Genomic DNA, 26112 nt, shown 5'->3' on the forward strand with positions numbered 1-26112 from the left:
ACAATTGTCTCGTTACTGGTCAGAATCCATGTTACTAGTGTATGCACTTGTGTTGTTCCTTAGTTTGTGCCACTACAGGTATTTACAAGGCGGGGTGTGAAAACTTTTCAAAATACGATTTCTCGTAAACGACTCGTACTAGAATCCTGCATTGAACAGCACTGACACTCTAATATACCCTACTTTTAGTTTGTTAATGTCAATAGGCACTGTCCCGTTTAAAAAAGTGTATGTTTGCACAAAAATACCCTAAGTATTATTGCATTCTGTTTGTTGCCTAACAAGACGAACCTCTGACTACCAATCCACTCTGTGAAACAGCATATCAGTAGCACTTCCCATTTCCGCAATATTTGGGGTGCGAGTTTTAGATGATTCGCACTTGTATATCCCCCCAATAGTCCACCCTCGGTAGCTGAGTGGTCAGTCTGCCTTCGGCAGGGCAACATAGCGGACGCGTACGTGTTAACTTCGTGCGGCGCGCGAGCTCGCCTTGTTTACTTTCTGACGGCCGTTGCTTTAGTGCCGGCTTACCTTGTACGATCCATAGCGAATCGTTACCGTAAATCAACACTCCGATTTACTTTCTGCAACGATTATGCCCGACCCAAAGCACTCGAGGTGGAGCGTTTTCTGCGAGAGGAAGTGAAGATTCCGGCGACCGATATTATCGGCATACATTTGTCCATCGTGAGCAGCACGGTCTATGTGAAAATCATTAACGACGCGGCGTGCGAACGCATACTACGTGAGACCAAACAGGAGCTCCGCTTCTGTCACGCTGATGGCAATGTGGGGGAGGTAACCGTCGACCACGCAGGCTTAGGTATGCGAACGATACGCATTTTCGAATTGCCATTCGAACTTCCTGCTGAGGAAGTCGTCGCGGCACTACGCCCATACGGCACAGTCCACGGCCGCACTGCGGAGAAGTGGACACAGTTTCGGACGTATCCTGTCCTAAACGGGGTCCGACAGGTCACCATAGATCTCCGAAGCCACGTGCCGTCCTACTTACAGATCGGCGGATGCCGTGCAATAATTATATACGACGGCCAGCCTCGGACCTGTTCCGGGTGCGGCAAAGAAGGCCACCATAGATCCGAATGCCTACAACGGCGTATTACGCAACTTCCAGCTGCCGAAGAACCACCCACGTCGCAACCTACAGTGCTACCGGTGACCTATGCCACTGCTCTAGCTTCTCCTACCACTTTGCAACGTCGCCCGGTCACCACAAACGACGCCACCAACGAGCCCGACCAGACACCGACGGAGAGCGCCTCGGACGACCCGCCGCCTCGGCCGGCCATCGACGCCGCTCCGAAGATGCCGGCGCAACCAGACGCTGACCCTGATCTCGGAAACACGATGGAGATCGACTCGCTCATCGTTCCTACAGCGACCTTTCTGCCAGAACGACGCGACTCCCTTCCGTCGTCGGACACGGAGGGTCGCACAAGGAAACAACGTTCCCCGAAACGTCGCAAGCGAAGACGTCGCACCGTTTACGGCCAAGAGGAGACGTTACAAGTCGAGGAGGACGTAACCGTCGACCGGCACGAGGCCTCAGAACCCGCTACTGCTGACGAAGACGTAATGAGCGCGGAGACATCTATCGGTGTGCCTGCGCCCCGAGCTGACGCTGAACTAAATCATGAACGTATCACAGGCATCACTACACCACGCACAATTACAACATCTTCTGCAGACAAAATGGACGATACACCAGTTTCCGCTTCCACGGCGTGGCACGAGGAGGAGGTCAAGGGCCGGGACCCGTTACGGGACCCTGCGCCTTCACGGCCGCACCACTAATTATACTCTCCCCAGACTCCCGTGCGGGCCAGCGGGATAACGTACCGCTGCGACGCCCACACCCTTGCGCGGACGGCGGAGTGGACCAGCCTCCAGCAATCCGACACCAGACCTACCGGATAGCAACCATCAACACCAACAACATCCGTTCCAGGGTGAAAATCCGCCTTATGCAGGAGATGTTCTGGGCTTCGGATATTGATTTCGCCCTTCTGCAGGAAGTTCACTTGGCTAGTCTCCCGGATATCAATGGCTATACCGCCCACGCCTCCGCGAGTGATCCTGTGGGCCGCGGGGTGGCCATCTACGTCCGCCACGGGATTTCTGTGACCGATGTCGCCTTCCTTCCATCAGCTCGGGGCATGGCACTCACTGCCATGGGGACACCCATCATTAATGTCTACACTCCCTCAGGCACCGACCGACGGCATGAAAGAGCCCAGTTTTATTCCGAGTAAATCGCTCCCCTGTTTTTACGGCGTTATGACCATTGCCTACTAGGAGGTGATTTTAACTGCGTTCTGCATACTAAAGATCAGATTCCCCACTATACTACATGCCAGGAGCTACGTATAGTGGTGCGAGACCTCCTGCTTCACGATACCTGGGAAGTTCAACACGGCGACCTTTCTGGCCATACCTTTCTTACACGTAATTCCGCAAGCCGACTAGACAGGATATATGTCTCACAAACTCTTAGATCTGCGATACGGGGCCCCGAACGCTGGCCGCTGGCCTTTTCCGACCACTGCGCTTAGATCTGTACGGTCCTCCTTCCGCCGCAATCTGTATGCGCCATGGAAACTCAATACCTCACACTTGCATGACCTGGCGTGTCGCCAACAAGTCACTGAAACGTGGACAGCCTGCGAACGACGCCTTCCCCGCTACCACTCGACATTGACATGGTGGTTGGACTGCGCCAAGCCGGCGATCCGGAGGACACTGCTGAGATACGGGAAGGACATGGCCGACTGGCATCGCACCACTGTTGACATCTATTACGCGATTCTCCGAGATCTGGATGCTCAACCGCCAACCCCGGACAACCAGTTGGAACGGCAAAGAATTAAGGCGAAGATAATTGCGCTGGCACGCCGGAAACTGCAAGGGGTCGTCATACGGACGCGGCGCCACGATCACGCGGATTTAGAAATTCCATCCATGCATGATATAGTGTCCGACAAACGAAGGCGTCGTCGGCAGATCATCAGCACTCTGACCACGCCTCATGGAACGCAGGTGACCACTCAGAATGACATCGTCCACGCATTCGTCGAGCACTGCCGTCGTACTTATAGTGATGAAGACGCTGAAACTGCAGCAGACGACTCCATTTTGCATTACGTCACGCGCACCCTCCCCCACACGGAGGCGGATGCTTTGACAGTGGCGGTCACGCTTGACGAAGTCAACAACGCAATCGCCAAGGGTGCAGTCAACAGATCGCCCGGCATTGACGGCTTACCGATTGAGTTTTACCGTACCTTTCGGGACCTCATGGCACCACGGTGGACGACTATGTATCAAGGACTGATGACATCTGACCAAGCAATCCCACCCGCCTTTGCTGAGGGCATCATCATACCAGTCCACAAACCAGCCCGTGGTTCGATGGTCACGAGTTACAGACCGCTCACCCTACTCAATGCCGATTACAAGATCTTCGCGCGCTTACTGGCAATGCGGCTCCGAACTACACTCCCTCATATCCTCTCGCCAGAGTAAACGACGCCTGGCGGACAGCTTAACATACAGACTGCCACAGGGGAATGCCGCGACTTAATTGCGATAGCGGCGGCCTGCAGACTCCGGGCAGCGGTCGTCGCTATAGACTTCGACAGCGCCTTCGATAAAGTGCGTCATCGTTTCCTGTTTTCGGTGGCAGCCCGAATGGGCATCCCCCCTCCGTTTCTCGACGTCATCCGGCGTCTTTACGACAGGGCCAGTTCACGTGTCCAAGTCCATGGACGTTTAGCAGGGCCGGTACCTATCTGCCGTTCGATACGGCAGAGGTGCCCCCTTTCTACCCTCCTGTATGCCATTGCCCTTGAGCCCCTTATTGGGGGCTTGTCGACCAAGCTATCTGGCCTCACCCTACGCCAACACACTTTTCGCTGTCGGGCATATGCTGATGACCTCCTCCTCCTCATTCGCTCCGGCTCTGAGATTCGGGAAGTCCTCGAACTGATTACCCGTTATGGGGCTGTCGCTGGCAGTGCCATGAATGTCGCCAAATCTTCTGCAATGCACATTGGACGAGGCCTCCAGGAGGGTGAAGTGGCACCCCTGCCGCTTGTGCGGACTTTCCGGTACCTGGGCATTACCTTTACCCCCACGGTCACACGCACAGCGCAACGAATTTCCGTCGCCTGTTACACGTCATCCGCAACGACGTCCGCCAGAACCTCTTGCGCCGCCAGGACACACTTCAACGGGTTGAGTTTATTAATCTTTATGTGGCATCAAAATTGGTTTCACATCGCGCAAGTTCTCCCTCTGGCAACTGCAATTGGGCGCAACCTTCAGGCGGCTTTTGGCTATTATCTCACGGCTGGTTCAATGTTTAAAGTCCGTTATGAGACACTTACCCTGCCCTCACGGTATGGTGGCGTCGGGCTCGTCAATGTCCGTATGCGAGCTGCAGCCTTGTACATGAGTACCATGAGAAAACAGTGGATGGGCCAGGGTACATCTCTAACACGCAGCTTGCTTGAGGTCCTCCTACAGTGCCTCCACCTCACCACCGGTGTCTGTCGGCCATATCGTGCCTTATTTGTCCCATATTTCGACCTTTTCCATCGACTACAGTTACATACATACCAGTCTCCCAGATACACACCCACATAGGACTAAGGATTTTTACAGCCTATTGCTGCGCTGTGTTCCCCGGAATGTGATGGAGACCAAACATCCCTCCATCCAGTGGCCCATAGTGTGGACTACCGTCCACCAGCCCTTCCTCCCTATGAACGTCCGGGCACTGTGGTACTGTGGCACTGTGGTATTTGCCATGAAGCAGCGCCTCCACAACATTGGCTTGTCAGAATCCCCTCTTTGTCTCCTTTGCCAGCAACTGGACACTGATGAACACCGTCTGACATGCGCCTCATCGCAAGATGTATGGCGCTTCGTGCAGCAAATCATTGCCTGCTATCTCCGGGTGCCACCAGACACAATCGAACCTCGAATGTTTCTATACCTGGAGGACCGACATTTTCCCGCCGCCAAATGTCATGCTATTACGTGGGTCAAAGGGTGGGCGGTCGCTTATCTCTTTCATGAGGGACCTAAATCCCGCCTCGACTTCTGGACCTATTTACGAACAGGCCATGCAGCTCTCGAAAACAGGCCACGTTACAAAAACATTATTTGCTACCTATCTTCGAGCGGTCTTTGTTAGACCTCCACTGAGTTGGGGGGTGCCTGGCTCAGAGGGCACCCACCCCTCCTCCCCCGGCGGTGTCTGAGTTTCAACTGCCTACGATCTATTCTACGGACCTCCGCGGATGGTGTAGTGGGACGAAATTAAGCGTCACCCATCCACCAATGTCAGCCCAGTTTGCAGGTGACTATAAGTTTAATTTAGTTTTGTTTATGTGTTTTCTTATTATTTGTAATAGATGTGAATTATCTAAAAGTTTTGTATTTTTTTTTATGTGTTTCATGTACGGAGAGGGCGGCGCAACGAACGGGGACAGCATCTTCGGTGCCGCGACCAGAGAGGAAATTGCTGGCCGCTATACGTCGCGGGTCGACAGCCAAGGAGCAACAGAAGATCCTGGAACCGAGTTGTTGCGTCGTGCTTCTAAAAATTAAAAATGAAATTTTATACTCTTTTTGTACAACAATGACGTCATATAGAGCTTAATCTTATTGAAATGTCAGTCACTGTCTGTCAACGCTCAAGTTCACATCTGTATGTGTAGGAAGCTAATAAAATAGTGTATGCTATTAAAGTTGAAACACGTGTCTTGAAGATTTATTTATGAAGAATTGTGTGAACGGATTAATAATATATTTGACAAGATTAGTAATTCTTACGTCGTTCACCGAAATTTTGAATCTAAAAAGTTTATTTAATGTGTGATTCTGATATCGATTAGATCAAGATAACGTGTGTCAATATAATTTCTGAGGAGAAACAAACGAAATTTAAATTCGAAAAAGTTACAAAAACCAATTGGCCCAAGTGATGTAATTCTTTGCACACGACTCAACTGATGTTTTACAGTTTCGTTCAAGAACCATTCTATGACAATTTAAAAGAATATGAATCATTTTTGAAGTGGGTTGTAACTGACGTAGGTGACGAAGTCTGCACATGGTCATACATATATCAAACGAAAACTAATACGTCGTTACACCACACCGTGGCGACCTTAGAAACAGGACTTGTGTGCAACTAAGGCACACAGGTACGAAACAAAACATCAAGAGTCCTTCGGAAGTCAACGCGAGTTTTCGTGGAGCCTTCACCAGCCAGCGGCGACTTCGTGGGTGTGGGCATCTGACGGAGCCGCAGCCAAGCAGTACGGTCACGCAGTTGTTCCACGAGAAGGCGCATCTGTTGGGCAGCAGCTGAACGCTGCAAACCCCGACAACCTTTTTTCTCCCTAATCTAGTAGGCCCAGTACGTCAGCTGCGGGGCGTTCCTCCGGCTGGTATTAGAGGTGTTGCTGAGGGCTTCGCCTGTCTACGGCGGTGCCGGGCGTGGTTGCAGCCAGCGACGTTTCCGGTGTTCGACTCAGCGTCCTGCCGGTTGCGGAAGCGGGGGTCGCAGCATCTCAGCGGCTGCATCGACGGCTGTTACATCTGCAGCCCATAGCAGCACACTAATCATCGAGAACTACAAATTACAATATTAGTGTCCGGTGAGTTTGTTTCAGGTTGGAAGTGGAGTGTTGTACATAGGAAGTGTGCTTTTACAGGATTGTTGATTACAAGTCTGCGTGTGTAAATAGTTAATATCTTACAATAATGTCGGGAAGTGAAATGTCAGACGAAGAGCAATCTATGTCCGATAGGAGCATGAGAGCCCTTTTTAGGGCGATCGCTAAATTAAAACAATCTAACGGGGATTTTCTAGCTGAATTAAAACAGTCTAACGAAGAATCTATGGCTAGATTAAAACAGTCTAACGAAGAATCTACTGCTAGACTTAAAGGGGAGCTAACAAAATCTACAGACAGGTTGCAGGAATATCTTAATGAAACCAGTCGAGAATTAAGCGATAAAATAGAGTCTTCTAAAGTTGAAATGCAGGAAAAATTAGTAGGACTTAGTAATAAGATTGCTGATAATTGTAAAAGGTTAGAAGAACATATCCAGGAATCGCGCGAGGAAAAAGCTCGCATGCGAAACGATATCACTGACTTAACCGAGAGACTAGATAGTGTCAATATCTTAGTTGTAAATGAAATACAGAAAAATAACAATATGTTACGAGATGAATTTTCTATGCAAACAGAAACTGTTCGCAGAGAATTATTGAAATCTATTAAAGAGGTCTCTACCAAACCTGTAGAGATTTCTTCAATAGATAATGTAGAATTAGAGACATTAACTCATCAAGTAGAAAAGGACCATACCGAAATCGAAAACATGAAATCTTTAATTACTGAAATATGCAGTAACCTTGAGACTGCCAAAGATAATAACATTGATGAAGGTACAGAGCGTTCACATCGTGAGCACAGTGAAGAATCGATATTAGCTAATCGCGTATCCAATACAGAAATGCGGATACAGGAAATTACTAGACGGTTATCGGAATTAGATAATAACGAGAACATTTCAGGTAGCAGAGGTAATAACATAATCAGAGACAACAGTCGCATCGAATTTGCTAGCTCGGACGACAACAATATGAATAAAGCAATCACGGCAAGCCAATCCGATGCAACTCCGTCGCTGCAATCTAAACAAAATCCGACTATTTCTCTCGCAGAATGTCTGGATGACATAACGGCAAATTCAAATGTAGCAAGTCGATTTCCTGTATTTAAACCAGGAGGCGAACTTCACCCTATAATCTTTATAAAAGCTTTTGAAACATCATTATCTCCTAAATGGAGTAATGAAAAACGCATTCAATTTGTAATAGGACATTTAGAAGCAGAAGCTGCGGAATGGGCAGTACTGCATAGAACTGAATTCAGGGATTGGGATGATTTTGTTAAGCAGTTTAAACAAAATTATTGGTCAAGAGGAAAACAGCAACACTTAACTTTAGAGTTGTTAGACCCTCCTCCATATTCTAAACGGTGGGGAGGTTATAGGAATTATTTTGAATGGCATTTAAACCGTGCTAAATTAATTGAAGAACCAATTATTGAAAGTCATTTAATACGAGTCCTAATTAGTAGGTTACCGTATTACGTAAAGGAAAGAATGATAGAAAGAGAATGGTCACAGCCGTGCGAATTGTTAGGATATTTAGAACAGTTAGATATACTTAATAGAGAAAGGGAAGACGAGAAGTTTAGATTTGGTAGAAATGACAATCCTCGAAACAATAATAATAATTCAGAACCACGAAAAGCTAATAACAACAATCATAGCCGGTTCTGTTATATAAAACGTCAATCTGAAGATAAAGAGAGCCAACAAAATCGTGGTAATAACTCTAAAGTGCGGAAATTATACAATAACGATCATGAGATAAATCATCCTCAAGTAATTAATGAAGGTCAAGTGGTAGGTGACGTCATCATAGAAAGTTCGGAAAACTAGTGAAGTCCTTTAGTACGGGTCAACTAAAGGGAACTATTGGTCAAGATTATACAAGACCCAATTGCAATTTATCATTAAGCTGCCAAAAGGACGGTGACTGGCAACAAGATTTACTTCAGGAAGACAATCAGATAAGGGAGAATGTAACTTATAAACCCGTTATTAAAGGTTATATTAAAGATACCGAAGTAAATATTATAGTTGATTCGGGTAGCGAAGTAAGTATTTTATCCAAAGAATTATTTCAGCTTAAAAGGAAATATTGGAATTTCCCGACTTTACCTGTAACTGGGGTGAAAATTATAGGAGTTACTGGTAAAAGAAGTCAAAATATTACTGAAGAAGTTTATGTAACTTTTGAAATTGCTAAACAATTAATTGCTCACTCTGTACTCGTCGTAGCTAACTTAAATGTGGCCATAATTTTAGGTATAGATTGGCTGTGTAAATATAAAGCTATATTAGATTTTAAAGATTCTTCCTTAATCATCCATAAGGAGGCATGTACTTTTAAAGTGAGGTTCTCTAATAGTCAAGTACCTGAAAATTGCTACGAATCCTTACAGATTAAGTACGCACCGACCGTGAATCTATTAACAGATTTTAGTGATCTTGGGTATGCAGTATACCAATGTCAGGCTAGTAATAGTATCGAAACCGAAGTGAAAGAAAAATGTTATTCTACGAATTATACAAAACCTTAATAATGGGGACGAAACAGTTAACACCCGGGGTGTGTGGTTATATTTTAACGACTTGTTGTATTGGAAGGCACAGAGGGAACACCAGAGATGGAAAATCTGCATTCCGAAAACTGTTGTGGACGAGTTAATTACTTATATTCATGAAGGTTACGGGCATTTTGGAATTGATAAATGTATTAAACATCTAATGAAGTATTATTATTTCAAAAATATGTCCCGTATTGTGAGAAGTATTATTAGGGCTTGTGAAACCTGTCAAAAGGTTAAAGTTAATAACAAATCTAAGCGTTATAAATTATATGCTGTAATTCCTCGAGGTTTGTGGGATCTACTGTCATTAGATTTTTTCGGCCCTCTGCCTCGGAGTTCAGGAGGATTAACATATGTGTTTGTTGTAATGGAATGTTGGTCCAAACATGTGAAGCTATATACTTTGAAACGAGCGAATACAGCAAGCGTTATACGCTGCCTCACCCGAAATTACTTTGTTAACTGGGGAATTCCTAAACGACTTATGTCTGACAACGGTAGTGCCTTTATTAGTCAAAGATTTCAAGATATGATAAGACAATATGGAATCAAACATATCTTAACTTCGAAATATCACCCTCAAAGTAATTTAGTAGAAAGAGTCATGAAAGAATTAGGACGATTATGTAGAACTTATTGTGCACATAAACATACTCGGTGGGCCAAACTAATGCCTGAATTCGAAAAGATATTAAATGAATTGCCTCACCTAACGACGGGATTATCACCTATAGAAATTTTAGGCAAACGAATTATAGGTGAGCCTTTACTAGCTGCTTTACCTTGGCCACCAGTAAATGAGATCCAACAATGTATCCCAGACGAAAAAGTTTGCGAACAGATTGTAAAAAATGCCGAACGGAGAATTAAAAGTTATAATCAACAGGCTATAGAACCCTCATTTCAGGTAGGAGATCTTGTGTTAGTACGATCTCATCCTAAAAGTTCTAAGATCGGTAAGGAATGTAGAAAATTCTTCTTGATCTTTGAAGGTCCATATGTTGTACATAAGATTGTACATCCCAAAGCATTACTTCTTATGGAACCTTCATCAGGTGTAATTAAAGGATTATATAGTGTTGATCAAATGAAACCCTTCATTCCTAAATAAGTTAATATTTAGTATATATTACACACGGAAGAGCGTTCATAGTTTATTCATGTGAAGTTTTTCGTGATAGTTACGTATTATTTTAAAGAATAGAACAGAAAGCTTAAACAAGTGTTCTACAATAATCTACTGGTACTTAAAAAGAGGAAGATAACCAAAAGGGGGATTTATATGGAGGAAATTTTGCTCTTAGGTCTAAAGGAATTTTGCGTATTTTAAATTTACTCGGATAGTAGGAACCAAAGGGGGATGGTTAATAGTTTTAGGGACCATGGGCGTCCAGAGCTATATGGCTCACGAGAACATAGCAGAGTGCCTTTAATAGAGGTTTGTAATAGTGTTAATATAGAACACACCAAACGGGGCTCTCTCGCTTGTTTCTCCTAAATAAATGGCCATTACCCAACAAGGTGTCCGAAGGTAAAGAGAGCCGTGCCGAGATTCTAAAGAAAGTTTTGCTTGATTTCTTCTTGACCTCAGGCATAAATAAGGCATTAGGGAAGAGAATGACGTAAAGTAAATAGTACTATTAGTTATTGTGAGAAACTTATTAGTAATATACATTCTTGAAAAGAATAACTCTAGTAAATAAATGAAACTGGAACTAATCTATCACAATTTGAACGCTCTGTCCTAATGTACAACGTTAAAGAACGTACTAAATTAGTATTTATTAGCAACTATTAACTGAAGAGGAGCAATCTCCCTATATTCGGTTACGAATTACCATAATAGCACAATTAAGAGTAAATGACAAATAGTCACAACAATATCGTATTAAAAGGATTAAATCTATCTAATAGCAAGGACTCTAGGTTACGTAAAATGTGAGGAGAATGTATTAACAGTTAAATATTGTATATTGAAAAGTTTTAATTTCGGTTGAAACCTGACAAACTGAGCTTGTGGGTGGGGTATGTAGTGGGACGAAATTAAGCGTCACCCATCCACCAATGTCAGCCCAGTTGCAGGTGACTATAAGTTTAATTTAGTTTTGTTTATGTGTTTTCTTATTATTTGTAATAGATGTGAATTATCTAAAAGTTTTGTATTTTTTTTTTATGTGTTTCATGTACGGAGAGGGCGGCGCAACGAACGGGGACAGCATCTTCGGTGCCGCGACCAGAGAGGAAATTGCTGGCCGCTATACGTCGCGGGTCGACAGCCAAGGAGCAACAGAAGATCCTGGAACCGAGTTGTTGCGTCGTGCTTCTAAAAATTAAAAATGAAATTTTATACTCTTTTTGTACAACAATGACGTCATATAGAGCTTAATCTTATTGAAATGTCAGTCACTGTCTGTCAACGCTCAAGTTCACATCTGTATGTGTAGGAAGCTAATAAAATAGTGTATGCTATTAAAGTTGAAACACGTGTCTTGAAGATTTATTTATGAAGAATTGTGTGAACGGATTAATAATATATTTGACAAGATTAGTAATTCTTACGTCGTTCACCGAAATTTTGAATCTAAAAAGTTTATTTAATGTGTGATTCTGATATCGATTAGATCAAGATAACGTGTGTCAATATAATTTCTGAGGAGAAACAAACGAAATTTAAATTCGAAAAAGTTACAAAAACCAATTGGCCCAAGTGATGTAATTCTTTGCACACGACTCAACTGATGTTTTACAGTTTCGTTCAAGAACCATTCTATGACAATTTAAAAGAATATGAATCATTTTTGAAGTGGGTTGTAACTGACGTAGGTGACGAAGTCTGCACATGGTCATACATATATCAAACGAAAACTAATACGTCGTTACACCACAATGGGAGAGCGCGTCGCAGATTGCGCGGATTTTATTTCTTTTTGCTTTTCCTTTTTCCTTTCTTTTTCTTTAACCAGAATTTATATTTCTTTTCTCTTTCGCATATGTGTTCAGCGCGACAGAATGTCAATCATAAGGGCCCGTGTTCGATTCCCAGCTGGGTCTGAGATTTTCTCGGTTCAGGGGCTGGGTGTTGTGTTGTCCTAATCATCATCATTCCATTCCCATCGACGCGCAAGTCTCCGAAGTGGCGTCAAATCGAAAGACTCGCTGGCACGGTAGCTCAGCGTGTTCGGTCAGAGAGCTGATTTGCCTCTGTAATAAAAAACTGAGTGAAAGAATCAACAACGTACTTGAACGGATGTCACGTGATCTCCGCAACGACCAAACACAGCGATCAACAACCAACAAAAAGCAAAAAAAAATTAAAGACTTGCACCCGGCGAACGGTCTACCCGACGGGAGGCCCTAGTCACACGACATTTATTTTTGTATCCCCCGATAAACGCATACTGTTAGGTTTGTGTCCTTACAAGCTACAATAAGCTTCTACTTAACAGACGCTTACCACAAAGGCGTCCACCCGAAAGTTCAAAATGTCCAGCGGCTTCAGCACCCTCTGGAAGACTAATTACTTTTATCCTATAGCAAAAAAAATGGCTCTGAGCACTATGGGACTTAACATCTATGGTCACCAGTCCCCTAGAACTTAGAACTACTTAAACCTAACTAACCTAAGGACATCACACACATCCATGCCCGAGGCAGGATTCGAACCTGCGACCGTAGCAGTCGCGCGGCTCTGGGCTGAGCGCCTAGAACCGCTAGACCACCGCGGCCAGCTATCCTATAGCAGCTGATAAAATTCCAGTATCCTCTCAAACGTTCGGTATAGGCAGGGCTGGCTTAAGGCCTTAGTGACACAACCGCCGCTTGGGCCGAAAACACCTGCGTGGGGCGCAGAGGCGCCACAGCGGTGATGATGATGATGTGTAGTTTATGGGGCACTCAACTGCGCGGTCATCGGCGCCCGTACAAAGTCCCAATCACTACACAGTCCAATTTTTTTACATACTCCGATCTAGCCAATGTCACGAATGAGGATGACGATGAAATGACGAGGACAACACGAACACCTAGTCCCTGGACGAAGAAATTTCCCAACCCGACCGGGAATTGAACCCGGGACCCCGTGATCCAGATGTAGCAGCGCTAACCACTAGACCACGAGCTGCTGACCCACAGCGGTGAAATTTCTATACAGAACATATCACAATTAGTAGCGGCTGCTTGGTGCCTCAAGCTGAGAAGGGCGCCCAGGTGCAAGATTTGTATATAATGCCTACCACAATTAATAGCAAAAAAAAAAAAAGGTAAAATTGTTCGGGGGAAAAGGGGATGAGGGAGTCGGTGTACCAAGTAACAATCGCTTATGTGGAAAGAAGTTCTCAAACTGGTCCTGGGTATGCTTTCGCAACCCCTGCGTCTCCTGCAAAATATGACCCCCAGCAGCCCACTGCATACACCATCTTTGAGATCCTCTTCTGCTGTCACGCTTATATTGTCTCCGAGTCGTCTAGTAGGACTCCTTAGGAACGTTGACACATAGCAAGCGTTGACACACCCGTCGGCCAAGAAGTATTTATAGGATAGCCATTAAGTTTTTTATGCTAGTGTTGACTAAAGTAAACATTATACTTAAAAGTATGGACTCGCCGATGCACTCTCCCAGTATCATAGTAAACTGGAATAACTCCGTCGCCATGTCCCACAATTTTTATACTGCCACTCATTCTATGTCTTTTCCTGCAATAATCTTCACTGCATCCCTGATGTAGATGCTGCAAATGCGCACCCGCTACAGGAGATGCTCGAAGTTTTGTCCAGATGCATCGATGCACGCCTGACATCGACGCTGCATTGAACGGCCCACCCTTTCAAGGATATCTGGTGTGTCTCGAAGAGCAGTTCTAGGCACTTCAGTCTGGAACCGCGCGACCGCTTCGGTCGCAGGTTCGAATCCTGCCTCGGGCATGGATGTGTGTGATGTCCTTAGTTTAGTGAGGTTTAAGTAGTTCTAAGTTCTAGGGGACTGATGACCTCAGATGTTAAGTCCCATAGTGCTCAGAGCCATTTGAACCATTTGTCTGGAAGACATCCTCTGCCGCAACAATCCTACCCACTAGGTCCTCTGCCGATGTAACATGTTTCATACACAAGGTCCTTCAGGCAGCCCATAGGAAAAAATCGATTGGGAGCAGATCGCGTGATCGTGGTGGCCATGCGACTGCTCCTTCACGACCAATCCAATAGCCAGGAAAGATTTTCTGCAGATGTGCTCGTACTTACCTACTGGAATGCTTGGAGACGGCGTCATGGTGAAATCGGATCCGCGACGAGTAGGCACGGGGCATCATTCAGCATGTCCGCCAGAACCTCTCGCAGGAATACGAGAGATGTGAGGCCATCAAGTCAGTCTGGGAGAATGTATGGCCGAATTAAACAGGCTCCGACGATGCCAGTCCACACGTGACCATAGCGATCTCTCATGACGTTTGCGATTCCAGTTCCTGTGATTCGTGATCTTTGATGTATGCCCAATGTGCCATGTCAGTTTGTAAACGTTTTTTTGAATCGACCTATGTATTAGGATCATTCAAAAAGAAATAAACCTGATATAATCCTCTAATCCTCCATCACGTTGGAGGCCGGGAGGAGGGGGGGGGGGGGGGGGGCGGGCTTGCAGTGGACGACTAATAATATTTCAAAATATCTTCTGATGACGCCTTACGTGTAAGAGATGAAATCAACAAGGCAGCATACAACGGGGTTTTGTTCAGAAATAAATAATTATAACCCTGTAACTACCGAGCAGAATGACAACTCTATCAAAATTGATAAAGAAGGGGTGAGCAACTGTGCCACTGCGAACTGTCTCCTTCCAGCTTGGAGTAATCGCCGTAGTCAGACAGCACGCGTACAACTGTTTCATATATTTGAAAGAAAGGCGGTAGCCTATAGTATGAGATATGAAATGCGCAATTACAATACTCACAAAAAAAGAAACAAAGAGGTTCCGAATTATCGGTTATCGGTAGCAGGGAACAGTTTTCCAATAGTGGGGCTCAAAAGGTTTAATACGTTACCTGCTGAAATGCGATCATTGCCGGTTCATTTTGAACAAAAGTTCAAAATGCTATAGGGCAGTTCCATTCGTATTCATTTGGTGGATTTTTTGAGACTGAACTCGCAGATTGTTTCTGTGGAGCTGCTTGACGAATAGTGCTGTTAAGTTATTACAGAGGTGATAATTTCTTGTTTAAGCACCTACAACTTCCAATGGAGTAAATTAAATGCTTCAGATTTGACAATAAATGTCACTATCTCGTTAAGTCTGATTACATTAAATAGTAGATACATAACATTTTCTGAAACAATATCAATGCACTCGGAAGTTCTCCTCCGTTTATTGGAACCGTTCTATATTATAGTCAAGGAGGAGAATTACTGCCTTCGAAATTTCAGCAGGGGGGAGGGGTTTATCAGGAACTGGCAATTGCCCCCATCTGGAATCTTGGGTACACTATATTAAATCGTTGCAGAATTCTCACGAACTTCTAGGAATGATAATCTCCGACTCTAGTAAACAGCAGATTTAGCATTGACGAGTTTTCCTACAAACATCCAGTTTCCTATAAACATCTAGTCAAATGTTGGCCCTCGGTTTCTCTTTACACAGAACTCCCAATACATTCAGCCTTTAAAACACTTTTTACCAAAGAAAAACCGCCATTCGGCATTCACTACTGCCATCTTCAGGCCTCTATGCAATCCATGTATAGAGAATCAGATACATTGATGAAAACATAACCGGAGCATCAATATCTTGAGTCCGTGAATTTTTTGTGGCATGTGCAGTTCGAAGACTTAACTTGTCAAGCCTTCGAAGTGCACACTCCACAAAAAATTCACGGAATCCATATATTGATGGTTCTGGTTATGCGTGCATCAAGCATCAATATATCTGATTCTCTATACATGGATTACATAGGGCCTGAAGATTGCATTAATGAGATGCCGAAACTGGTCATGCAAAAAAAAAAAAAAAAAAAAAAAAACTTCGGGAAACATGTTCGGCGTTTTTCTTTGGTAAATTTTTTACTGGCTGCTGTCCCGTATCCACGATGGATCAGCAGAGATTTATAACATTTTAACAGTCAATGTAAATAAGTAGTAAGCATGAAAATATCACAAAACATGCATTACTTTGACCAGATGCGATGTTTTGTAAGAAAAGTGTTGTAGATAGTATCAAAGGTGTACAAGGCGAACTTTTTAAAAAGATTACCGTTTCTCCACTGTGAAGAGTTGGAAACAAAGGTATTTTGTTGGTTATTTTTGTTGACATCCACCACGACTTCTTGTCTGTCATCCTTTTCTTTTCTATTGCAGTTTTTTTTTTCATTTTCAGTACAACCCAACACTATTGATGTATTAATAGATAATTTCGTGAATATTTTCTAACTTCATTCCCTAACTCGCTCGATATTGTTGACTAATCTTATAGAGATGTCATTTCAGACGATAACCTGCAAAAATCGATATCTATAGTTATATTGATATGAACTATGTAAAAGATGTATATTGCACGTATAAATTCAGTGTGCTTACCTTTTATGTTCCAAAGTACCCAACCCATTTTGAAAAATATGATAGTGCAGGATGCAATACGTTTTGTGCACTCTATGTCAAGTTTAATTCTAGGCGCACAATACACACCGAATCAGCTACACAAAATAGGGGAATTTTAAAATCTCGCCCCTTCTTGTACAAATTTATGCGGACGCCTGTGACTTCTCTAGATATACATCGACATCTGTACCCTGCAAACCACCGTGAAGTGTGTGGCAAAGGCTTCGTCCCACTGTATATGTTATTAGGGTTTCTTCCCGTTGCATTCACGGATGGAGTGCGCGTAGAATGGTTGTTTGAATGCCTCTGTGCGAGCGATAATTATTTTAATCGTATCCTCTGATTCCTACGTGAGCGATACGTAGGAGGTTGTAGTATATTCCTAGATTCCTGATTTAAAGAGGGTTGCTGAAACTTTCTTAACTGTCTTTCTCCGGATAGTTTACGTCTATCTTCAAGACTGTTCCAGTTCAGTTTCTTTAGGATCTCTGCGACACTCTCCCATGGATCAAACACACCTGTGTATAAGTTCAATATGCCCTGTTACTCCTGTTTGGTACGAGTCTCGCGCACTTGACCAATGTTCTAGGATGGGTCGCACGAGTGATTTGTAAGCAATCTCCTTTGTAGACTGATTGTACTTCCCCAGTATTCTACCAATAAACAGAAGTCTACCACCTGCTTTATCCATGACTGAACCTATGTGATCATTCCATTTTATATCCCTACAAGGTGTTACACCCAGGTCTTTGTATGAGTTGGCCGATTCCAACAGGGACCCACTGACATTTTAGTCAGTGGCGGCTCGTGAATACACATTTTGAGTGTTCACAAATTTTTAGACTCATATCAACCTGAATGCGTTAAAGGCATTGCTGTATAATAGATATGATTATGAACAAATTTATACAACTGCAGCTACTGCCAATAATAATAATAATTATTAATAATAAAAATAACAGAAATAATAATAATGCATAACTTTTCTGACGAAAGGAAGACTTGATTTTATGAAATTGTCTTGTTTTGTAGATAATTAAGTAGAGTTTAGAGCAAGAATGAAATAATGTAAAAGCGTTCACTAATATTACTTAAGTTTTATCACTCGCCAAATCTTAGTTTCTAAAGCAGGAAAACGGCATAATGTCTTCTTATGAAATGTTCTATCCTTCCGTATAGGCTTAGTCCACACAAAAATTGATATTAATACACGGTACACTGCACTGTAGGTACACATTAAATAGAGAAAACTTTTCTGCAGCATGATTGACATGCCTATTTGTAAAGAAAACCCATGTGTCTGTATTTCAATCGTGCAAATGTCTCCATCACTCTATGATTGAAGTCTTTAGTATGATTCGCAATCTGGTCAGTCTATGATTGAAGTCTTTAGTGTTAATGCTTCAAGATTCCAATATTGCAGTTTCCCGAAGAGTATGTCTGCATGTGGCATGATCCTGTGAAAAAATTCTTGCCAAAATAAGAACTCAGGGTCTTTCAGATTGGAGAGGAGACCATTACTTTCTCGTCTGGTTTTGTCATCTGCACGATCAGAGAGCGTAATTTCTTCTAAACACTCGACGATACATTCCTCGTTCTCTTTAACTGTGTTGATTGCCCGAATGTTAAACACCCGTCTTGCAGCTGCTATCCGTGGTAGTCTCGTTTGCACAACTCTGTCTAGCATAATTGTTCTGTCTGAGGACCGGGAGAAAAAAGCTGGAAAGCCGGAGAGACTAGAAAAAAAATATTCTAGCAGATTGGTTTATAGATGCAGCTTTTTGCGGGACCAAATTAAATTGATGTGCATAGAAGTGAACGTAATAATCCCTATGATACACCTGCTTAATCCTTGCCTGAACAACGTTAATGCCTCCACTCATAATAGCAGCACCTCATAGCATTGTGCGACCACCTTTCCCTTCTTTCCATGCGCATGAACCAGCCGGTGTAACCGAGCGGTTCTAGGCGATTCAGGTTTAAGTACTCGAACTCGGACCCTTTGCCTTTCGCAGGCAAGTGCTCTACCAACAGAGCTACCCAAGCACGGCTCACGCCCCGTCCTCACAGCTTTACAGCTTTACTTCCGCCAGTACCTCGTCTCCTACTTTCGAAAGCAGAGTGAAAATTTCATTCTGGAAACATCTCCCAGGCTGTGGCTAAGCCATGTCTCCGCAATATCCTTTCTTCCAGGAGTGTTAGTTATGCAAGGTTCGCAGGAGAGCTTCTGTGAAGTTCGGAAAGTAGGAGACGAGGTACTGGCGGAAGTAAAGCTGTGAGGACGGGGCGTGAGTCGTGCTTGAGTAGCTCAGTTGGCAGAGCACTTGCCCGCTAAAGGCAAAGGTCCCGAGCTTGAGTCTCGGTCCGGCACACAGTTTTAATCTGCCAGGAAGTTTCATATCAGCGCACATTCCGCTGCAGACTGAAAATCTCATTCAGGTTTAAGTAGTTCTAATTTCTAGGGGACTGATGACCTCAGATTGTAAGTCCCACAGTGCTTAGAGACATTTGAACCATTTTCCACCTGCATGCATTTGCAACTCAGAATTTATCACCTTAAATAATTTATCGACCTCCTGTGCTTGAGGGTTAAGAAATCCCCAAAATCTCTCAACAACAGAGCCGTGAAGTTCGTATCTATACGCAATCACCAACCGTTGCACGGTAGACACATCTGTTGTTTCGTCCGACATTATAGCCAAATCATGCGCACTTAAAAAGTTCTTGAGTTATTATTTCTCTGCATACGCTTAGCATGCAATCTACAACTTCATTTTGAACTGTTTTGTGTGCACCTTTAAACACAGTTGCAGTTTCTAAACGTCCCTTCATTGAGCCGAGAACAGCTGTTACTAAATTTACAAGCCCACGAAACACCTCTGGGTTTTCTGAACCTTCCCTTTCATCGTCAGCACGTAAAGCTAACTCAAACGCCCTTCAAAGTTTTTTGCAGTCTATTTGGAGAAGATGTGTCTGTTCCTGTCCACCTGCTCGTTATGTTTCCTGACAGACTCTCTACATACAGTCCACTGTCAAGCTGAGTACTGAGGGTCACTTTACCAAGCACTGAGAGTTCAATGTCCGCATTTTGTGTAAGCGAAAATCAGACATGGGAAACAATACAGTGCCTGTCTTGCGTTGCATCCACGTAACCACATATACGTATTGTACACTTCTTTGTTAAATGTTCGCCTGCAGTCACACTTATTTGATTTTGTCACATTCTCAATCAACAGATCTGGTCTGAGGGGCCCTAGTTCCTTCGCGCCCAACTCGTCATGGTAATTTAGTTTTCTGTTAGCCCTTAAAATTGATTCAACAGAGTTCATTTTGGCACTGCACACGAAAGCCGATTCACTGTTTCGTGTCCGTTCTGCCAAGCAAACTATACCCAACGAACTTCAAAAACAAACTGCTGTTTATACAAGTGATTAAATTCAGTTAATAGCGTCTCCATGTCTACCAACATGGTCAGCTGACTACAGATGAATGAAACCAACTAAACTGGTGCACTCTTATGTTAGGAATACAAAATGATTGCTGTATGATAAAATTCAAAACATAATATACTATAACTGATTCAGAAATCCACAAAATAGGCTTTTCTATCAGTCTAACTATAACATATACTGACGTCCCATTTAATTTTACTACACATCGAGTGAATTGCCGTACCTGACGACTGTGCTACCACTTAACGGCATTTGCGCCAATAACCAAGCGAATGGAAATAAAAGGTCTTCTGTAGTGTACCACCATCTAGTGGCATTGACATAAACTTGTAGTTCAGAGATAGGGCCAAGCTGTGCACGCCACGAACCGTGCACATTACATATCTGATTCGCATCTATTTTACCCATAAGGCAATTACATCATGCCAGTTGTGCATGCGCAGAAGCTCCTTAAAATGTGCACAACTGAAGATGTACTTGTGCCCCCAATGCCGAGTTTCACAGAGTCCAGAGAGGTAGCAATGTGGCATCGCGCGGTAAATTGATTTCAGATTACTGCATCTTTGTTACGTTTAACAGCATTCAAAGAAAAATAACCAATAAATCCACAAGATGTCAAAAGTTTGGGTGTTCACATGCTCTTATGCCCTTACACAGCAGCCGCCGCTGATTATAGTCACAGTATACTATAATTTTTTCGTTGTGTAATGTGCACTGTTTTACACCTCTGAACACATACAGAAAGTCGCCTATTTTTACACCACTTGAAATCTTCTCAAGAGCTGACTGCATATTTACGCAACTTCTTTCAAGTAGTACTGTATCATAGAAAACTCCATCATCTGCAAAAAGTCTGATGTTACTCTTAATATTGTCTGCAATTTCATTAATGTACAGCACGAACAACAAGGGTCCCAACACACTTCCCTGGGGCACACCTGAAGCAACTTCTACATCTGACGGTGAATCTCCACCTAAGAGAACATGCTGCACCCTGCCTACCAAGAAGTCCTCAGTCCAGTCACAAATTTCACTTGATACCCCATATCATCGCACTTTTGACAATAAGCGTAGAAGTGCTACTGAGTCAAATGCTTTTCGAAAATCGAGAAATACTGCATCTACCTGATTACCTTGATCCAAATCTTTCAGTAAGTCATGTGAGAAAAGTACAAGTCGGGTTCACATGATCGATGTTTTCGGAATTCATGCTGGCTGACATGGAGGAGTTAATGCTTTTCAACATAACTCATTGTATTTGAGTTCAGAATACGTTCGAAGAGTCAACAACAAATCGATGTCACGGATATGAGACGATAGTTTTTTGTATCACTTCTGCTACTCTTTTTGTAGCTGGGCGTGATCTGTGCTTTTTTCTAATTACTGGGTATGTTTTGTTGGAGGGGTCTAAGACAGATTATAGTTAGGAGAGGGGCTAACTCAGCTACAAATTCAATATAGCCTCTGATAGGGATTCCGTAGGGCCGTGGAATTTTGTTATAAGTGGGCAAGTTGTTCGAGGGATCTACGACAGACTATATTTAGAAAAGGTGCTAACTCGACTGCAAATTCATTATAGACTCTGATAGGGATTCCGTCGGGCTGTGGAGTTTTGTTCAGTTTTAACGATTTCAGCTGTTTCTCAAGACCACTGGACATTAATACTACTGATTTCGCTTATCTTTCCAGTAGTACGAGGATTAAATTGTGGTAATTCTCCTGGGGTTTCCCTTGTGAAGGTACATTTTAAAATGGAGTTACGCATTCAACTTTTGCTTTTTTATTCTCAGTTTCATTCGGTGGGTGCTAGACACTAATTTTGGTGCCACTGACAGACTTTACATACTATCAGAATTTCTTTGGGTTGTGAAAGATCATTTGACAATATTCTGCTACGGTAGTCGTTGAAGACATCACGTATTGCTTTCTTGACAGCCAAACGCATTTCATTCGGCATCTCTCTATCTATTTACACCTGTAATGCAGTAAAGCTGAGGTTTAAAAACTTATAATTGTGTTTATTTATACGAGGCGTGTTTTTTAAGTAAGTACCGTTTTGAAATTAAAAAAAGACGTGCCAAGGTATCTCAATAATCTTATTTTTACATGAAAGCTTGTACCTTAATCTACTTTTCTACATAATTTCCGTCAATAATGAGGTAGTTGTCATAACGTACCAATTTTTGAATACCCTACTCATAGAAGTCTGCCGCCTGACTTGTTAACCACTGAGTCACCACTGTTTTGACTTCGTCATCGTCCTGAAAACGCTGACCGGTGTTTCTTCAAGTTCAGGAACGTATGGTAGTCAATGGGCGCAAGATCGGGGCTGTACGGAGGATGATCTAGAGTTTCCCATCGAAAAGATGTGATGAGATCTTTGGTCTGATTCGCCACAAGCGAACGGGCATTGTCTTGCAGCAAAACGATGCCCTTGCTCAACTTCCATGGACTGTTGCATTGATTCTGGTATGACGCAGACCACCCATGTTTCATTGCCCGTAACAATTTTGCTTAAGAAATCATCACCGTCGTTGTGGTACCTCTCAAGGAAAGTCAATGCACTGTCTAAACGTTTGGTCTTGTGCACATCCGTCAACATTTTCGGTACCCAACGCGCGCACAATTTTCGGTAATTCAAGTATTCGGTCACAGTGCCATACAAAACACTACGAGAAACATTAGGAAAGTCATTCCGCAAGGAGGAAATCGTAAAGCGTCTGTTTTCTCTCACCTTATTGTCCGCTCCCTGCACCAAACTTTCATTAGCGACCGAAGGACGCCCACTCCGTTGTTCATCACGCACATTTGTTCGGCCATCTTTAAATGCCCTCACCCACTTTCTTACCATTCCATCACTCATAATATTTTCTCCGTAAACTGCACAGATCCCACGATGAATATCGATCGCTTTTAGGCCTTTAGCACTAAGAAATCTTATAAGAGCCCGTACTTCACAGTCGGCGGGACTCACGATTATCGGAGGCATCTTAAACACTCAGTACACATCGTAAATAAGGAAGAATCAGACAGTAATGGCGTCAGTGCGTAAATTAAGGTACAGGCTTTCATGTAAAAATAAAATTGTTGAGATATCTTAGCACGTCTTTTTTTAATTTCAAAACGGTACTTACTTAAAAAAAATACGCCTCATACCTTGAAGAGCGACAAAAACGGCGTTGAAGTGCGCAAAAATCAAAAAGCGGGAGAAAAATATAATTTAAGAGGCCGGCCCCTGTGGCCGAGCGGTTCTAGGCGCTTCAGTCCGGAACCGCGCTGCTGCTACCGTCGCAGGTTCGAATCCTGCCTCGGGCATGGACGTGTGTGATGTCCCTACGTTAGTTAGGTTTAAGTAGTTCTAAGTCTAGGGGACTGATGACCTGAAATGTTAAGTCCCAAGTGCTTAGAGCCATTTGAAATATAATTTAAGGGGGGTAGGACGTGAAACGGGCCGACTTGGAGCAGGAGAGGCACCACAGGACATTTTTATTTACGCTGTCTATACTTTTACAAATAAATTCATAAAACTTTGTTAGCATGACCAGGAAGTATTCAGGATTCACACTCATAGCAGAGGAAGTTCAAAAACATAACAAAACAAATTTTTTTTACATGTGAAATTTCATCATTTTTTCACTTGGTATTAGCTGCATTGGTTGCTGTAGGTACACTTTTCTTCGTAAGTAAGAGAGATTCTTCGATAAATTTTGCACAGCATGCAAACCATACTTGCAGGTGTATGAAACTCTAGAATTTCCCAAATCTGTTAAAAACTGTGCTAAAAATTGAGATAATTAACTATAAAATTCGAGTTTCCTCTAAACACGAAGTTTAAAACGTAACAGCCCATTCATTTTTCCATAGATTAAATAAGTTCTAGAGTCTCATACACCTGTAAGTATGGTTTGCAAGCTGTGCAAAATTCATCGAAGAATCTGTCTTACTTATGAAGAAAAGTGTACCTATTGCAACAAATACAGCCAACAGTAAGTGAAAAAAAATCATGAAATTTCATATTTAAAAAATATTTTTTCGTGTTTTTGAACTTCCACTGCTATGACTGTGAATCCTGAATCCTTCCTGGCCATGTTGACAAATTTTTATGAATTTATTTGTAAAAGTATAGACAGTGAAAATTAAAATGTCCTGTGGTGCCTCCCCTCGAAGTCGGCCCATTTGACGTCCTACCCCCCTTAAGAGATTTAATTGCCTAGCAGACCGATGTTCCGTCTTACTGCCGAATGAAAGATGTTCCGGTTAGAGGGTTAACATCATCAGTAAGGCCGAGATGGTAGTATGTGGGCAGAAAGTGAAAACTAAAAAGTATGGTCTTTCAGTGCCAGTGTAATATTTTTGGAGTGGGCTGTATGATCCATTTGCAGTTACTTTCTGACAACACTGGGTGAACTGTGCACGAGGATGTGACGGCGGCGATGACGATGACGATGACGGTGAGCGTCATGCAGCGGGCAGTGCGAACGCCGGCAGCGTGCCGCGATATTGATCGCGAGCCGCGCCGCTCTTCCGCCAGACTCGGTCACGGCGCGGTAGTCTCGTGTCCGCTAGCTCACCGCACGGAATGGCGCGCCTCGCTGCTCTCTCCTGCGTCCTCGCGTCAGGTGAGACACAGCCAGGTTAACACATCGGCTGTCGCTTTGGCCAGATAATCAGTTTTGGTCGACAGTAAGCTGTCTCAGCGCTGGTATCCGTGTCTTTCCTTCCGCGACTCCATATGTGCTCCTTGTACCAATGTGCGCTTGTGCAGCTGTAAAATGTCTGATGAGAATGCTTGTAATTTAACTCAACAGCCGATTAGGCCACCCCATTGTGCCAGTTCGTCGCGACGTCGATTTCGATGAGACCGCCGCAGTTTCCTCCTTTAAACTACCGCCACCGTCGACCCAATTTAATAATGAATAACGTGCAACAGTGATCGCGGAACCTGCCGACTGGTTTTCACATTGTTTGTGTGCCTACCGTCTTTTCCTAAGTTGAAGTAGTAGCAATAGGCGCTCCCCACACACTAACACCCTTTCGTTTGTTGTTCTTTAGCACGATACAGGCGCATTGCAGCAGTGTGTCAACTGAAAACGACGTCTTGTAGCTGTCTGGTTGCAGGTCCATTTATTGCAATAGAAGTGTTTGTCATGTTTTGCTTTCCTACTATAACTAGTGTTGAAGAAACGCGTCCGTACAATTGTTTTGAAGCGCAAAACTTTATTCATTTTCACCGCACATACTTCGCTCATTAGCCTTCTCTTCTTGGAAGAAATTTAAAAATCGTGAACACACTATTTAGCACAATGAGTTCAGTCTGTTATAGCCCATTTCAAGAACGTATGTGGCAGAAAACAAACAAGCGAAATGAAAACGTGTTGTCCTATCTCAGAAACTTACGAGTTGTGCCATAAATAAAAAGTTTACAACTGCATAAATATACCAGTAATAGAACTGTGAAGACTAAAACATAATATAAATGCAGTGACACTAAGACAATACATTGTCATTGCCACTCCCCTTCCAACCCAACCCCCACACCATCCTCCATCTCTTCCTCATCTCCCTCTGTCTCCTGCACCCCCACCCCCAATCTACAACATCTCTAATCCAGTGTGCCTTCATTGTAATACAGACGTCTGGTTCTCTCCAATTCTTTCCTTCATCTTCTTCTTATTCTGAACATTACTGTAACTCTTCACTTGCTTTTCTTCATTAATTTGCAATTCATGTTTATGCCTGTATATGTTCTTGTACACTGACTGCTATTATTTACTTATATTACACATATCTTTTCC

General features: G+C 43.4%; 1 protein-coding gene across 2 annotated transcripts in view; it reads left to right on the forward strand.

Moving 5' to 3' along the window:
* The first annotated feature begins 24822 nt into the window (after positions 1–24822).
* The window catches only part of LOC124612941, an 87649-nt gene continuing 86359 nt past the window's right edge, over positions 24823–26112 (forward strand). For both annotated transcript variants that reach the window (XM_047141457.1, XM_047141448.1), the window contains exon 1: positions 24823–24936. In XM_047141457.1, coding sequence (XP_046997413.1) covers positions 24897–24936 — 40 coding nt within the window. In that variant the 5' untranslated portion in view covers positions 24823–24896. The remainder of the gene's footprint in view (positions 24937–26112) is intronic.

The sequence above is a fragment of the Schistocerca americana genome, chromosome 1 (genome assembly GCF_021461395.2).
Source record: "Schistocerca americana isolate TAMUIC-IGC-003095 chromosome 1, iqSchAmer2.1, whole genome shotgun sequence".
NCBI classification, from domain to species: Eukaryota; Metazoa; Arthropoda; class Insecta; order Orthoptera; family Acrididae; genus Schistocerca; species Schistocerca americana.